This window comes from Cygnus atratus, chromosome Z (genome assembly GCF_013377495.2).
Source record: "Cygnus atratus isolate AKBS03 ecotype Queensland, Australia chromosome Z, CAtr_DNAZoo_HiC_assembly, whole genome shotgun sequence".
Lineage (NCBI taxonomy): Eukaryota > Metazoa > Chordata > Aves > Anseriformes > Anatidae > Cygnus > Cygnus atratus.
This window is the reverse complement of record NC_066396.1, coordinates 82,944,409-82,962,111: the sequence shown is the minus strand read 5'-3', so window position 1 is coordinate 82,962,111 and position 17,703 is coordinate 82,944,409. Positions and strand designations below refer to the sequence as shown.

The window sequence follows — 17,703 nt, the reverse complement described above, 5'->3', positions numbered from 1 at the left end:
CCTTCCCCTTCCCCTTCCCCTTCCCTCCCCCTTTTCTTTCCCTTTCTTTTCTTTCCCTTTCTTTCCCTTTCCCTTTCCCTTTCCCTTTCCCTTTCCCTTTCCCTTTCCCTTTCCCTTTCCCTTTCCCTTTCCCTTTCCCTTTCCCTTTCCCTTTCCCTTTCCCTTTCCCTTTCCCTTTCCCTTTCCCTTTCCCTTTCCCTCTCCTCTCCTCTCCTCTCCTCTCCTCTCCTCTCCTCTCCTCTCCTCTCCTCTCCTCTCCTCTCCTCTCCTCTCCTCTCCTCTCCTCTCCTCTCCTCTCCTCTCCTCTCCTCTCCTCTCCTCTCCTCTCCTCTCCTCTCCTCTCCTCTCCTCTCGTTTTCCCTTGCTTTGCTTTCCCTTGCTTTGCTTTCCCTTGCTTTGCTTCCCCTTTCCCCTTTCCTCCCTTTCCCCCTTTTCCCTTCCCTTCCCTTCCCTTCCCTTCCCTTCCCTTCCCTTCCCTTCCCTTCCCTTCCCTTCCCTTCCCTTCCCTTCCCTTCCCTTCCCTTCCCTTCCCTTCCCTTCCCTTCCCTTCCCTTCCCTTCCCTTCCCTTCCCTTCCCTTCCCTTCCCTTCCCTTCCCTTCCCTTCCCTTCCCTTCCCTCCTCGAAAATATTTCAGTTTGGAAAACTCAATGGACAGTTTCCCCACCTGCAATTTAATTTTTCTCCAGGTGGCCAAAAAATATGCCCATTTTTGTGGAAAATATCTTTTAAAAATATAGAATGTACTATCCTCAGAATAGGGTTTGTGTGGGAGCAGAGATGAGAGGCTTATAGGTCAGGAGAAGCCAAATTCTTTGAAATTGGTTGTGTGAGACTATGTCCTTATGTTGCATTTTTTCTTTCACATACTGAAGTTAAAGGTTAAAATGATTCTAAATTGTTAACAGTTTCAGAATGTATCACATTTTATTGGATTTCACAGTTTATCATTTGTATGTTACCATTCATTGAGCTTAGTATAAGCATTTTCTTCTCTTCATCTAATCCTATTATTTAATTAAATGCATGTATCTGGGATGTAAAGTAGCAAATATTTACTAATAACTGATATTAATTGATTTAAAAAAAGCATAGTTTGGATTTTCAGGAGCACATATCAAAAGTCGAAGTTGTTTTCTGTGCAGTGCAAATTTTGTAGTATCCAGGCAGCTTAAGGATTTTGCTGAGCTGTATCAATTTAATATTCATTTCAGTACTCACTCCCTAAAAGCAGTGTGCTGTCTAGGACACTACGATATGGATGGATAGCTAGATGGATGAAAAAAAAAGAAAGGGTTGTGTGATTGGTCTTAGAGGACAGTGTTTAATTAGTTGTACTCTATCTGGAGGTTGGTAACAAGTGGAGTACCACAGCATACAAGGACCTGTCCCATTTGTTGTTGTCTTCAGTGACCTGTAGGAGGTGACAGACTGCACTCCCATCAAGTTTTTTGGTGACACCAGGGCGGTGAGACTAGTTGATACACCAGATGTGCCAGTCAGAGACCTAGGCATGCTGGTGGAATGACCAATAGCTACCTCATGAAATTCAAGAAGGAAAAATGTGAAGTCTTGCTCTTTGGGTGGAATAATACCTTGCCATGGTACAGGCTGGAGACTGATTGTCTGGGAAGCAGCTCTCCTGAGCTGGACCTGTGTGTCTCAGTAGACAGCAAGGTAAGCATGAGCCAGCACCGTGACCTGTTGGCAAAAAGGGCCACCAGCATCATGGGCTGCATTAACAGTGGACTGAAGGAGCAATTAACCTCCTCTGCACAGCGCTTGCTAGGCTGCATCTGGAATACTGCCCACTTTTGGACACCCCAGTTCAAGAAAGATGTTGATTAATGCGAGTGAGTTCACTGGAGGGCTGGAAAGATGGTGAGGGTGCTTAAGCACTCACCGTAAGGCAAAGCAGAGAGAAGTGGGCTCAGAGGTTGCAGGTGACCCAAACAGCTGCCTTCCACTACCTACAAGGAGGATATCAAGAAGTTGGAGCTAGGTATTTCATGCTGATACATGGTTGGGAGAGCAAGAGGCATACATTGAAACGAACAAATAAAAATTATCTTTTTTTGCCATGAGGATAGTTAAGCAGTGGAAGAGGTTACTCAGGGAGGCACTGCTGTCTCTGTTGGAAGTTTTCAGGTCCTGACAGGCTAAAGCTGTGAGCAACTTGATCTGACCTCACGGTCAACCTTGCTTTGGCCCGGAGGTTGGATTAAACACTTTTTCAGGTTCCTTCCAGCCTGAACGATCCTATGACCTTAGTGTGACCAGAAGAACTGATACAGCCCTGATCCTGGCACTGATATTACTTGTCTGCATCAGTAAGACTGTTAGACTTCAAAGGGTCATCTAAAATTAAAGGTGGGGATGGTAGAGATACTCCCTAATCGCAAAGATTGTTACAAGTATAGAAAAAGCCTAAGATCAAGATTTAAGAGATGCATTTTGTAAACCACAGCCCTTAGTCTCCTGCTGCCTTTAATGCTTAAAGCTTCTCAACCTGTAGATTTTATGAGTAACTGAAATCCCTTGTGAAAGGAGAGATTTGCTTGTAAGCTGCAATACACTTAATTTCTCTCTGAAATAACACCTACCTGTGAAGATTAAGTGGGTCATGTAACTTTGCCACCAAAATAATGAAGCTATTGATGGGTTCTGTTCAGGACACCAAGTGATGCTCTGAAAATGTTCCTCTTGCTGAGATTGCTTCAGACCAAGCCACACAGTTCATGTTAACCAGTCAGTTTCTTCCTAAATATTTCATATCTGTGCTATTAATTACTACTTTTTATTTATTACAAGTAAGGTGGGACCTCATTTTTACTGAATTGAGCTTGGTTATCATCATGGTGAGCATCTGTCTTCTATGAAGTGATCTACTAACTTACTGAATGTCTTTCTAATTAACTCACAAATCTTCAGTAATATCACAAGCCCTTAGCTCAGGTCATTAGCACAGTATCATTAGATTAGGAGTCATTTAAATATTTCTGGTTTCCTATGCAGAGTGTAAATATTAACTAAATTAATTAAGCAGTGTTTCCTAGTGGCTAGAGAATGCTTCAGGATTCAGATGATCTGGCTTCTGTTTCCAGGTCTCCAGAGATTTTTTGTGTGCCTCAGTGAAAACAATGACTACTTATCTTAGAAATATTATCTATCTTTAGAAGTTACTTTGGAATCCTCAAGTTAACGATAATGCAAAAAGATAAATCTATTTGCTGTTTCCGTCTTACTGAATTAACACTAGATAAGTGTAATTAAATATTGTTTGTACATTATACTTTTGGGCCTTGAAAAGGAGCTCAGAAGAATTTTTTCCCATTGTAGCATCCCTACAAAAACAATTATCAAATGTCTCATTAGTACAAGTATTACAGACTGCACTTCACTGCAAATCAATGAAATGATTCACTAAGTTTCTGTCCACATCTGAGTGTTAGTATGATTATTCTGCCACTTACTCCAATTCTAACAAGTTCAATGCACAAATCCTTTCTTGAATTAATTGTGCAATGAGAATGGGGCAAGGGTGAGCCCCAGGTGTATCTACAAGTAGGATATAAGTCTATTGGAAAGTCCAGTGGAGAGGTGAAGCTGCATAGTTGGTATTATTGCTTTCATGGATTTAGGTGGCCTTTCTTTGCATGACTGATCATCACTGTTGTTTTAATCAAATGCTGGCACAAACTTCAGAAGAAGCATTGGAGTCCATATCACTTATACATTTAGGTCAAGGTTAGTTGTGTTTCTGAAAAGCATGCTTTCATCGAATACAAACTCTTGCATTAAATGTTGGGGTAACTGGAGAGGTTTCATGGTCTCACAGAAGGAAGTGTAAGAGTGGGCTATATGTAGATTTAGTGGACAGTTCTCTGAGTGAGTGTGAGAATTCAGGACTGATCTAAAATGAATGAACTTTTGGTATTGAGTCATGTGGTAGGAACTAAAAATCACAGAATAAATATTTTCTCCAGGTATTAAACAAGGAAAAAACACTAAGAAGGCATTCTTAATGCTTTCTTCTGAATTTTGCAGTAACATTTTTGCCTGAAGCTTACCTAACTTCTGTCCCCAAGGATATTTCTTGATTTAAGGAAATACCATCCATATTCTTGCACTTCCTTATAGTCCTCCTCCTAAGTATCTGACCTCGTGAAATAATTTATTTTTAGCATGACTGCAGTTCTGATCTTAAACAATCCCTACGGAAACACAAGATGAGAACTGAGTGGATCTTACTGCTTTCTGTGTGTGCGTGTGCTTTTTTTTTTTTCTTCCCAGTGTCTTTTTCACATCCTCTGAGGGAGAGGAGAGGTATCAACTGCTGCCACTTTCCCATCCCTGCTGCCCGCTGCTCCTTGTCATCTGTGCTGTGGGAAGCAGCCCTTCCTGTCAGCTGCTGACGAGGTGTTGCCGTTACATATTGCCAGCCCTGTGCATGTTACAGGTACAGGGTAGCCAAGCATGGCACAGTGACAGACCGCCTGGGCTGCTCAGGGAGAACAAGGGTAGAGGGAGAGCAAAGGACTGGGTTATTCCTCAGACACCTTAATTCTTTGGGAAACCCATATCGCTTTGCAATAGATGAGCAACCAGAAAAGTTCGTCCTCCACACAGCTGTAATTGAAAGACTTATATCCAAACTAGCAGAAGGCATGCTGTGGTTTAAAGCTTCTCTTCATTCATTTTTAGAAACTGCTAAATATTTTGATGTACAAAAAAATCTCTCCTTTATAGATCACTGAGAAGAGCAGCATTGCTGTCTGGGACCTTATTTTTTTCATTTCTATTTCCAAGCAATAGTCGTAGTTATTAGAACTTCATGAAGCTGGTGGAAAAAAAAAATATTTTCTGCTTTTCTAATTCAGGCACTGTTCTGATTGTCTGCTGGATCTGCCTAACTTAAGGAGTGGTCAGATAATCCCTCAAAGTGATTAAAATTGTTCCCACTCTCCAGCTTCTATTGTCCCCTTCCCTGAGATGAAGTAGTTGATTGTGTAGTTGGAACACGTATTGCAAATGAAGCCTGGTTTGCATAAGTTACCAACTAAAATGTTTGGTATTTTTTTCAGTTAGGACAAACTGTGACAGTTTCTCAGCCGTTGGGCAGGCATGTTGGATCTGTTCTGATGACACTCCAAGCTCCTTTTTTTCCTTCACTAAGTAGGTTACATGGAGCCCAGGTGGTTTTCCCTTTGATCCTGCCATAAAGGAGGAAGGGCTGCAGGAGGAGTCCAGATCTGGCAGGCCAACATCCAACTGCACAGGCGTTACCAACAACAGGGACTTGGTTTTCACAACCAAGGGGTCCTCTTTGAGGACTGAGGGGTGCTGGGAAGAGACAAGAGCCACCTCACCAAGTTGGGCAAAACCACTTTTCCCAGAAGGTGGCCTACCTGGTGAGGAGAGCATTAAACTTGAAATGATGGGGAAAGGTGCAGTTGCATGCATGCAAGATCACAGAGGCATGGTGGGACAGACCTCATGACTGGCATGCAGTGGATGGATGCTGGCTTTGTAGTCATGACAGGCTGAGAACTTCAGCAAAGGGAAGATGAAGAAATTGGAGGAGAAGCTGAGTGAGCCTGTTCAGCCTAGAGAAGAGGACACCCAAAGGGATCTTAACAATGTGGATAAGTCCCTGATGGGCAGGGAAGAAGGATCCAGGTTCTTCTCAGCAGTGACCAGTGACAGAACTGGTGTCAGTGGGAACAAACTGAAATACGATATTCCGTCTGAGCACAAGAAAAACACTTTTATTATAAGGGTAGTCAAACACTGGACCAGGTTGCCCAGAGAGGTTGTGGAATATTCATCCTTGGAGGTACCCTTGGACACGGTCCTGAGCAACCTGCTCTTAGGTGGCACTGCTTGAGTGGGGAGGTTGGACCAGATGACCTCAAGAGGTCCTTGCTGACCTCATCCATTCTATGATTCTCTGACTGATGTTTCTAATCCTGTTCTCCTTTTGCTCTATTATTTGTTAGTTTTTTTCCTAAGCAATTTAAAATTTAATAAGAAGAATAATGCACATGCCTGGAGTTACCTATGAATGTTCTTCTGCCATATACACCCCTATGGAGAAGAGGTTTAATCACTTCAGTTCACATCCTGCATTTATAGTTAACACTTAGAGCCTTAAAGGAAATATTAAACAGCTAATTTCCTCTTCAAGTTTCAAGTTGCACATGTCATTGCATAGAAAATGATGGTGAGCAGCTGGGAGTTAATGTGCCATACACAAATTCTTATGAATCTGTATAATAGAGTATATACACATATTATTAATCTTGTAAGAGTGATATAAAATGGTACAATACATCTTTTAATTTCACTGGAGATTTTTTGCAAAATAGGCTTTGATGACTTATGTTGCCAGAGTATATGTTTCTATTAAAAGTTAAAGATGTACTCATTTAGGATGAACTTTTTAAAATGGAAGAAAAATAATTTCTGTAAAAGATAACATTTCATTTTGAGATTTTGACCAGTTTGTGTGGGTTCTTTTTATATAGTCCTCCAAAGTGATAGCAAGAGGATTTTTCTCTGATCTTAAATAGACTTTACAGGATATATGGGTTTTATATGGTAATTTATTTTAAGGTTATGATGTATACTCTAATTTTATTTTATTTTTTAATTGTGAGTGTTCTGGAAATTACCGCATGAAGAAAAACAAAAGGTGGAAATAGGTAGAAGGATGCTTGTATCCATCTCACTGGATTCCCTCTTTCCACAAGAAAGTGGTGAGGGTGGATGAGCTTGAGTTAGTAGTGTCACAGTCAGTTCAGCTACAGCTAGAACAGTACAGTCCAAATCATTTTGTCGTGGGGACAAGTCAGCAGTGGGCCAGAGCCTTTGGTGAATTTGGGGCTACTCCTGTTTGGCCAGAGAGCAGTACTTTGCTATACAAACAAACTCCACCAGGAAAGGGCCTGACTCCAGGCACCTGTTCCCTGCTGGTGTGAAAGCTGTGTTACCACAAGCAAATAATGAGGTAGTGACTTGGTTTTTCTGCGTTTGTACACATTATGGTCTTAAAGCCTGAAAGAATGACTCCATAAAGCTCTTTAGTTAAACGGAATTTCTGCAGACTAATGGAGGACAAACACCAAGTGATTCAGATCCATTGCACGTGCAGTATTGAGGTCTTTGTGCTTGGAGTCCAGTGCCTCTTCTCTTGGGGAGTCAGCAGGGATTTCTAGCTGAGGACTAAATTTTTGCTATGAATTTGTGGCAAAGATAAATGTTATTGTCCCTGTATTCTAGCTAGCTTGAGTTCAGAGGATGTCATTTACACGAGATGATACAAAAGAGGGCTGTCAGGTTGGCAATTACATCTTGGCTTCTCGTTTTGACTCTACTTTGCTGAGAAGTTTTGCCTCCGATATGATAGCAACAGCAGCAGCCACAAAATCTCCAGAGTTTGAGGGCTGGTGAGATAAACAGAGTTATGCATAGAAAAATATCTGTGCAAAACTAGTTTAAGTCGTTGACACCTCTAATAGGAAAAACAGTTGTTTTTCTGAAATGGTTTTCAACATTATGCAGAAGGGGTTTCACCTTATGTTTGCTAACTGCTGCTAACTAGCCAAATGTACTCTGTACCTGGAAATAGAAAGTGACGCTTGTTCTGTTTCTGCTTGAGGCAGATGGCAATCAGCACATCACTCTGAGCAGTGCTGCGACGTCCACGAGTTTTTCTTAAACCAAGCAGCCTCCCTTACCATTGCCAAATTAATCGGAACTGCAAACCTGCTCTCTGTTACCATCACTAAAAGAAGTTAGAAAGGCTTTTGTAAATAGGTCATCATCTGTCTATGCGTGCAGTCTGGATGCTATCAGAGCACAAAGACCACAAGCAACACGTGCCTGAATATTAAGTAGTCTGCTGTCTTCATGCAGCTGTTTGTTCTTTCTATATGATCCATATGGATCAGGGAAGAAAAAGAAACGATAGCCCCACTATGGGACAGAGGCTTTTTTAATAAATCATAAAAGAAACATGAAAATGTCAGCTTAATCAAGCATTTAAATTTTATTAATCAAGCCTAATTTTTATGAGTGCAAATAATCGCTGAAGCTGGACAAATTTGCTCTAGATTGCATCAGAAACATAATTTTAATATTTAATGGCCTGCTGAATTTAAATGGAGAATTATCTTTATGAAACATGCTCTTCATAATTTGCCATTAAATGAGAAATGAACAAATCAACATAAATCTTACATAAAGGTTATTTAACTAAATGTTGGTACTATAAATATTTTAAATGCGTTATGCACTAATTTAACAGTCACAGAGTACACTATATAAAGATATAAGTTGGGCAGGAAGCATTTCTCTCCTGCAGCATAACAGGATATGATACTGCAGTTGGCTGTCTGTGCTACGGCTAAACAAGACTGTCCACGCTGCAAGTATGATCCTTGCATCAGGGGTTTTCATACAATATTAGAGTATGAAATAACCCCTTGCTAAAACTTTACATGGCTGTTCTCATACCAGTAGCATTTACAAAAAACAAACGCACTACAGAATTGGAATATTTTGGCTTCCTTTGGTCACTTCAAGACAAAACACCAAAATCTAGCCCTAGATATTTCCAGCATTAAAAAATATATATTTTTTTCTTCCAGTCATAAATCAGTCATCTGTTAATTTAGATTTTGCCACACTTTTTCAATTATAACCTTGCAATATTATTGGCATCTAAGAGAAAATTGAAGTTCACTGCACATAGATACATTTTTTTCTACGAGACTGTTTTAATGATTTTTTCTTTTGCATTTGCATCAAGATTTACATGGCAACAAGACTGACTTGACAACTTATCGCAGCTATTATAAATAATCAATATTTTATAAACTTAACATCAGTTTAGTTTGCATTGAAAATTCCCATAGTCATGTGAATTTTTTATTTAGCTTCAGTTTGTTTTCATTTTCCTTAGGAACATTTTAGTTCAGTTTAGACTTTAATAACTTTGGAACTGTAGTACAGTGCTAATATATTAATCGAAATGTATCAATATATTTTTTTCATTTTACTGAAGTTGCATTAATTTATATTATATACATTGTCACATAAAATTAATAACAGATTTTTTTCCTACCGAAAAGCTTCTCAACTCAAAATTATAATGTAATAGATTGTGTCACACTCACAAGCTTAGATTTATGTGGATAAGCACTGTTTTGTAAGAGTAGGGTATCTGGTGCTACTAGAATCCTAAAATTACTTGAAGAGCATTAGTAATAATGAAAAGCACCGTTGTCTCTTCATACTGTTATTAATACAATAAGCTATTTTATTATGGAGAACTCTCAGAAAATTTTGTGAAGCTGCTTTTTTAGTAGCCCTGTATAGCAAACTTATCGTTGATATTTAGCCATGCAAACAATGGTTTGGTTTTTTTTGGTTGTTTCGCTGAGCTGAAAATGAAGCATTCTAAAACCAGAAATATGACATTTTCAAGTGCACAGTACATGCTGAAGCCTTTAGATGGAGACATACTTCAAATAAACACCTAATATTCAGTTCACAGTGTATTGTGTAAATACTAGAAAGAGCTAAAATAGGGAACCAAATATTGAAAAAAAAATAGAGAGAAGATGGCCTTCTACTTATGCCATTTTGTATAAAAAATGACGTATTCTTAACTGTTTTAGCAACTGAATATTGAGGGCATATAAAGCTGACAGCAGGAGAAAGGTTACATGTTCTTATAAACTGTATTTACTGCCTATGCATGTTGCCAAGAAATTTATTATACTGCAAATAAAAATTCTGTTGTTGACATTACAGAACTACATGTAATCAGCAGCATGCATCAAAAAGCATCTGATAGCCATATTAAAGTCTCATTTCCTATTAAGAATCAGACTAAATTACAACATGAGCACTTCCCAGAATAAGCTAACAAAATGCATTCTGTAAGAAGAAATAATTGTATTTGAGTGTCTCTGTAAAAATCAGGAAGTATTTTAGCAGCAAAGTACTAATGCTTTTCTTTTTAGTCTGCTGTCTTCTGTACTGCAATATATTCAACCTTACTGGCAAGCTTATCACACTAATTATTATTACATCTAGTGGTTCAGTTATCTTGATGATTACTGCAGATGAAATACCCCAAGGTCAAAACATTAATAGTATAAATCAGGATCAGTTGTATTCCAGATATACCACAGTACTAAATCAGAATCTGTTAATTTGATTTTTATTTTTCTTATAAATGCAGTATGAAAGGGTAGACATTTTAATTAAGCTGTATCTCTTGCAAAGTTTCTCCTTAACAATTCAGTGAAAGTAGCAGACATCATGTTGTGAAAATGACTACAAAAACACAGCTACAGTGGGCTTACTGATGATGAGTGCCTTTGCTTCAACTTTGAAATTACCTGAAATAGCCTAAATCATTTTACACATCATTGTTAATCCATACACATTGCATAATTTTATCTTGCATTTTACACACAAACACCGTGAATTGAGTGACAGGCAAACGTATGGTACAGTCTACATTTAGACAATATGGATTACATGAAATCCAAACTGTCCTGAGCAGTACAATTCTGACTGCACCCTTTGTGTATCTAAAATGTATTTAATTCTGAACCAAATATCATTCCCTTATATTTTGTCTTCTGAAAGTACCTTCTTCTGTACCTTTATGTGAAAGTCAAAATGTCTGCAGATATTTTGACACTGTAGCATATGATACAGCATAAATTGTTTTCTTTTGTTTTTCACTTAAGACCACCTATGTTTGAAGGACTAAACCAAGTAAGACACAAGCAAATCTAGAGAAGCACTGATGCAATGGGTTGTTGTGTACTTTACATCAAAAAGAAAAAAAAAAAAAAAAAGCTACTAAGGTAACAGACATCAAGCAAACCTGCAATCTGGTAGTGCCACTCCTTTTATTTTTTCTTTACTTTGCATATTAGTGCAAAGCGAGTATCTGGTACTGATATCATATAAAGTCATCAAAGTTTCTCTGGGCAGGAGTTTCTGTTGGATTTGCCAAAGAAATTAGAACAAAAAACAATTCATGAAGTAACCTGCGCTATGCATGTTTTGTATGAGAAACAGCAGGCTGACACTAAGAGAGAAGGGCTTTTAAAAGTGGTGTTAAGTTTCAATGTGCCATTTTTCCATGAACCACTTAGATTCAGGATGAATTGTAAAGTTCTCTACAATCACTGATTTTTGATTCAAGATGCTTGTAAATAATTACAATTTAAGCATACTTTGCAGGTGTTAATATTAGAAGTTGCAATTAAATATTTTTTCAGAAGTCCTATACTGGTTTTAGATCACTAGATCATTTTTAGGATAAATGCAGCTTGCAATTAATTAACTTACTAAGAAGACAGCATTCTAGTCCACAAGTATTTGGGTTTTGTCTATGATGCAAATACAGTGGTTGTGCTTTCTTTTGGTAATCTTACTTGACCTAACTACACATAGATGCTTTGACAGAACAAGCGCTTCAATAATCTTGTATGAATTATGAATTGCACATTATTTATAGACAAAGTTCTTTTGCCTCAAAGAGGGTAGGAATGGGTCAGTAGCAATGTCAGTTTGTGGTAATTAGTCTGTACGCTCTTCCTGATTAATACATTTTTAACAGGGCTATTTTGCACAGAAAGGATCTTATTTTGCAACATTTGAACAACATCTGCTGACTGTTTAGCTGTGAAGTAGCTGACATGCCATATTTGAGGATGTCTACGTGTGTTTTTTAAAATGTCATCTGTATTAGTATTACATTCAAGGAACAGTACCAAGAATCAGGTTCTTTCAAGACCTTCTACCAGTATGCGGCATATAAGTCTGTGACAAGTGACATTACAGAAGGTCATGTCACTTTTAACTGCTTGCATTAGATCTTTCTGATTTCCCCAGTGCCCTTCCTTTGTTTGATTAATACTACTTGATTTCAAGCAAGCTATCGGAAGGCATAATTTAGAGTGAGTGTTCTAGGGGCAATCTAAGATTTTTGCCATAGAACTTTTAATAAAATAACTCTAATGTTTCATTTTATCTTCATATGCTTTTTCCTGTTCTCCCTCTCTCTCCCTCTACCTCCTTTCCCTTCTCCTCCCTCTCCCCATTATATCTCCCTAAGGTATAATGGTTGACATAGAGATTTGAATAACTACTATGTTGCTTCAAACCCAGGCAGCGCATACGCGCTTTATTTGAATGGCAACGAAGCACTATCAAAGGGGAAAAAAAATTCCAAAATGGATTTTTTTTCTACAGTATTTTTAGTACGATGTTAAACTGAAATCTGTTGCTGAGATTCACTGAATATATCTTGAAAAGCTTTACTTTGTTCTGCAAAAATAGGTTGTACTTCAGTATACAGCTTGTGTTAAGCTTCAGCATACCAATTATTCATATATCATGCGATTATGAAGAATCTGTTTTCCTTTTTTTAATTTCTGTCAAAGTTCTGAAAACACTCGAATTTGGTGCTGTAATAAATTGTATTATTGTGTCCATATTGTCTGAACATTCGTGGTATTTTTTAACTCTTCCTTTTGAATTTCAAGAAAAGTGAGAGCATGGACTATGCTTCATATTCTTTAAAGAATAATTCCTGCATCTTGGGCATGTGAACACTTTTACTACATTTTATTTTGCTACACTAATTGAATTGTTTCCTTTCCAGACAATTCAATACTCTAAAGCTCAATGTAATTGATGGTATGACTAACCTAGAACAAGAGCACAGATTGGTAGTGGCTTTTGAATTAAAAAATGGAATGGAGGAGATGGAAATATGGGATCAGGGGATTTCAAAGGACTTTTTATGTCCTTTGAACAAGCTAACATTTTGCTACTCTATAGAAGCTTGTAAAGTAGTTTGAGATCATTAGATGAGGAAGAAAAAAAAGAAAAAGTGAATTTGAAGTATTATTATTCAGATAATTTAGAATGGGTATTGTCATGTAAGTGATTTCAGTGAGGTGCCATCATTTGCAACAATTTTAGAGGTTTCCAATTCAGCTAATTGTCTCCAAGCTAACTTTAGCACTAAAGTGAGATAGGCATTCCACTGTTCAATCCTGTCAAGACAAGGAATTTCTGGATGTACATAAAAGAGATCTTTAAGTGTCTGGGGAATATTAATGTTGAAAAGTAAGAGACCTAGTGAGTTTAGTCAGCTCCAGGCGTAGGCAGTATCTGAGTCAACAGATTTAGGTTTATACCTTGGGCTTTAGTCACCTAATGATGTAATTACAGACCTTTTTGTGTGTGGCAAAACTGATTTAAGAGAGTTTCCATCTCATTGCAGCCCTTAACAGCTTGTTTTCATCCTCTCCTCAGTTCACCAATTCCTCTGTAGAGCTGATGCAAGCAAATCTGGAGCCACTCTATAAACTGGGTCACTAAAACCATCCACATTAGAAGTCTTAGGGTGGATTTTCTTTAAGAACTGGATCATTCCAATGATGTAGTTACAGCTGAGCTCCACAAGCACTTGGAACTGCATAGGGAAGATGAGAGTGAGCTACCCTGAGAGGAGAGGAACAAGTAGTTGATGCAGGTTTGTGAGAAACTGAAGATGTCTTTGCTTCCACAGAAAGGTCTATGAAACTGTGTCCTCAGGCACCTCCAAGTTGGATCCATAAAATGGAGCACTGAACTAAGCAGGAGCTAACAAGCGTTTCAAAAATATGTTCTCAACACTTCCATCTCTCCATGCTAAAGGATTCAACTAGCCTATCACCATCTTGAACATTTTGGTCCTTGTCTCTGATCCTCCTTCTTTAAGAAATAGAGCAGAGCTGACCCAGAGGGGGAACAGAGGAGAGGCTGGTGGGGGGGTTTCTTTTTCACAGCAAGTGTCTGAAGCCCAGGTGTGGTTCCTCTGGCCTCTGTGTGTTCTCATCTGCCTCTGCCTTTCTGTGAAGGCTGGCCTCAGGTCAGAGGCTGCAGACAATCCAGCCAGTCAGGCCCTTCCTGTTGAAACTGCTCTGCTTTGCAGAAAAAAAAAAAAATGAAGAGGGGTTGTTCATTAGTTGCTCAGGTTATGTTACTTACATGTGCCATTGGACATGCTTACTCTTTACTGTTCTCTGTGTTTCTAGTATTGCTTTTGATTCTAAGCTCCAGAACACAGTAGCCAGTAGATATGATTGGAGGCTCCCTCCCCTCCAAACTCCCACAGATGTTATTGGAAGTGGTTTGGGAATGGATTCAAATGAGGATGAGCATCTGAAATTGGAAATGTTGTGACCTGTGCAGCTGATGTAGGCAGAGTAGTTTGCTGTGGGTGCATGTTATATCGATGTTATGCATTATTTACATTTTGCCTAGGCCCTTGGAGCATTATTACCTGGGATCTTCTTGATGGTTGAGCTAACCCATTCCTGAATTTCGCCCTTGAATCATGTTAAAGTCCTTCAGTTCTTAGACATGGATTTCAAGCAGATGTGTTTGGGGACTGATGTCTGTTGCAGCTGTGTTTGGGGACTAATGCTGAGGCTGTAATTTGAATGTGTTGTCCTAAATGACAAGTACACTTAAGCCATTTGCGACTTGGGCTATATAACAAAGTAAACTATCATTTCATATGGTGGCAAATCTGTAACATAGGCCAAAGTACTAATGTTTCATACTGATGTGTTTTTTTCCTTCTCTTGACCTTTTTTTCTGTGTGTTTTATAATGCATAATACATGGTTTTTGTTAGGCATCTATATGACACTGGGCTAGGTGGATCTTTGCTGAGCTTCGTTATGGCTGTTCCTATATTACAATAAGTATTTACTTATAAATAACAACATAAGTTGCCACATCTTTCCTCATATAAGTGGGTACCAGTTTATTTCAATTCTGTCAACAGAGAATTTTCTCCCATCAGGTAGGCTGAAGAGTTAATCACAGTGTTATGAGAGAGGGATTGTGACTTTATATCATAGAATCATAGAATGGGTTGGGTTGGGTTTTGAGACTGATTCAGCCACAGCCCATCTTCAGAAAGTCATTTCATTGCTCTGTAAACTGGATTTAATAGTGGTTCATTTCATGCTCATGCTGTGATTAATAAATTATTAATATTTGTAAAATTAGTTGAATGAGCGTATATATTTCATAGTGTTAGACTGAAAAGATTATTTAAATGGAAAAATACATGTGTACATGTGGCAGCTACAGTTAACAATGAATGTGAGGAAAGTTAGATGCACAGATTGTATAAAATCACTATTAGAAACATAGTGCTAATGCTAATAGAGCATATGGTATGTGTCACTGTTGTAGATCGTAAGAGACAAGCTAATATGAATTTATTCCCAGCTTTTTATTCTTCAAAAATATCTTGATGTATGCTATAAATTTTATTTTAAATGTTGCATGTTTCTCTAGGTAACACTAAATTTAAAGCAAGAGTGTGTGTGTTCTGTATAGCCACCAGTGGAGCTGACAAAGGATTCCTTTAGTTAAAACTATCACACATTGAATTTTGAACTACCTTTTAAATACTTAAATTGTCAAGCAAGCATTTTGTACAGGAAGGGTTTTCAGTATATAATTCCCTAATGTAGGTCAATTACAGCTATAACACTTTCCAAAATTTGAATCTCTAGATCAAGAGTTTTTTCCTGGTTGTACATTTCATTTTCCTTCTGTGCATTTATTTCAAATGTTAATAAAGTTTTCATCTACAAAAGGTTTAGAATTGACAGAACAAAACTCTTCCTTTTTAAATCATGACAACTACTACTGTTTCTGTCTGCAGGTAGTGGAGGACATGCTAGAGGACGAGGAAGAAGAGGATGACAGAGATGACAAGGTAATTATCTTTCCTAGCACTTGGGTACCTGGGGATGGGAGAATTTAGACATGACACTGTTTTTACGGACAGTTAAAAAAGGAGTTGAAGTGTTTTAGTCCAGAAAATTGGACAGAGCTGTTTATCATCCTAACAATGCTACTGTGTGTTGCAGGAAAGGATAGAGGACTATAAATCCTGCTTTTTTTTTTTTTTTTTTCTTTCTTGGTCCGGAGCTGGGTCAAATATTTTTTCTGCCAGGAACAAAAATAATTCAGCTTGTCTGGAACTTGATAGCTCTTGTGAAGATAACTGCAGTGACAACTGTTTTTGAAGGACAAAAATTTGTCCTGTCTTGAGTATTACAAATAGGGCTGCACTTTAGGGGGAAAATGGTGTAAAAATAGCAACTCCATACTGGTTAAAGATGGGATATTGACATCTATAATTTTCAAAGAATTACTTGGTAGAAGAATGGCTGAAATGTTTCGCACTCTGTATGACATTTAAATAATCACAATTCTCATAGGCATCCATTTGATTTGAAGTTGGTGTAGTGGCCCAGCAAGGCAGGAAACTATTGCAGATGATTCAGCTATTGGAGGAAACTGGTTCACTTTGGAGGCTGCTGGTTGGGTTGAGGATTGCAACCACAGTAAATAACAGCTCGTTTCCACATCTTATTGAGCCAAGCTATGGGACTGTTTGGATTGGTAGTCCCCCAGGGAGAGGGAAAAACCGGAGAAAAGAAATTAGAATGACCTTGCATTGCTGAAGCAATGGCTAGTGCTGGCAGGACACCTTTCTGGTGAGACAAGTACAGTGCAGACAGTCCTGTTGTTTCTGGTATTTTGATACCAGTGAGATGGTATTAGTGAAAGAAAAGGAAAAAGAAAAGCTAAAAAAAAGAAAGATAATTTTACAAGAACTGTATGTTAAAATACAGATGATTTTGACCTTCACAGATGTTCACACACTTCTCTTGTAGTAAAGCAGTGATTTTTTTTTTCTTTCTTTCTTTTTCTTTTTTTTTTTTTTTGAGAGGAGAAAAACAGAGTATCTTAATTTATGCCCTTGACCTTTGTTTCTAGTTGAGATGTACAGTTATATACCACTGTAAGAATTCATATGCTGGCAGCAGCATTTGAAATGTCAGAAAATTCACTGTGATTAGTTAATCCCCTGAATGATTATTTTTCTGTTAGCTAACACCTAAGATCTGAGAGATGATAAAAAAGGAGTATTTTCCTCATTCTGTTGCCAGCTCAAACATTTTACAATTGACAGAAAGATGTTATGTGAAATTCTTCTATACATCACTTAAATCGTTAGCTACATCATTTCAGAATTGGCAAACACTGTAGTAACAAAACCTTCTTTTACAAAACACATAGGTGATGGTTTTTAACACTAAATGATATGAGCATGCACTTCTGGCAATAAAATATATGATTTATTGCAAAGGTCAGCCATGTAGCTGTGAAGAGCTTGTATTTTAACTCAACGTGCTGGCTTTGAATCATCATTTCTCTTCTGATAAACACTGATCTGCCATCCATTTGAGGCCATTTTCTCCTGTTTGTTCCTGCTTTATTATTAGAGCTGGTGCAAAAGTATCATCCCAGTAGTATGTGTGCTCCTGGATATTTTAAATAACTGTGATTAGTTCACGAAGAACAATGCTTGGCTGCTTGTAGTTTAAGTCAGACACTGTAGTGTTTTTGGAGATTGCTAAACAAACTCCTTAAAAAGGGAAGATGAAGGTGGGGGGCAAGCCCACTCTCCCCGGCACCCCTCACCCAGTTCCGTAGCTGTTAACAGATGCCAGGCAGATGAACCTAGTTAGAAATATCGCTCTAGGTTTCGATGTTGTGATCTAATATTTAGCTTTCTCAAATTGA

General features: G+C 38.2%; 1 protein-coding gene across 1 annotated transcript in view; it reads left to right on the top strand.

Annotated features, from left to right (window-relative positions):
- Positions 1-17,703, top strand: part of MCTP1 (multiple C2 and transmembrane domain containing 1) — a 191,593-nt gene that overhangs the window by 137,848 nt on the left and 36,042 nt on the right. The window contains 1 exon segment of the mRNA XM_050716521.1: positions 15,770-15,823. Within this exon segment, the coding sequence (XP_050572478.1) occupies positions 15,770-15,823 (54 nt within the window).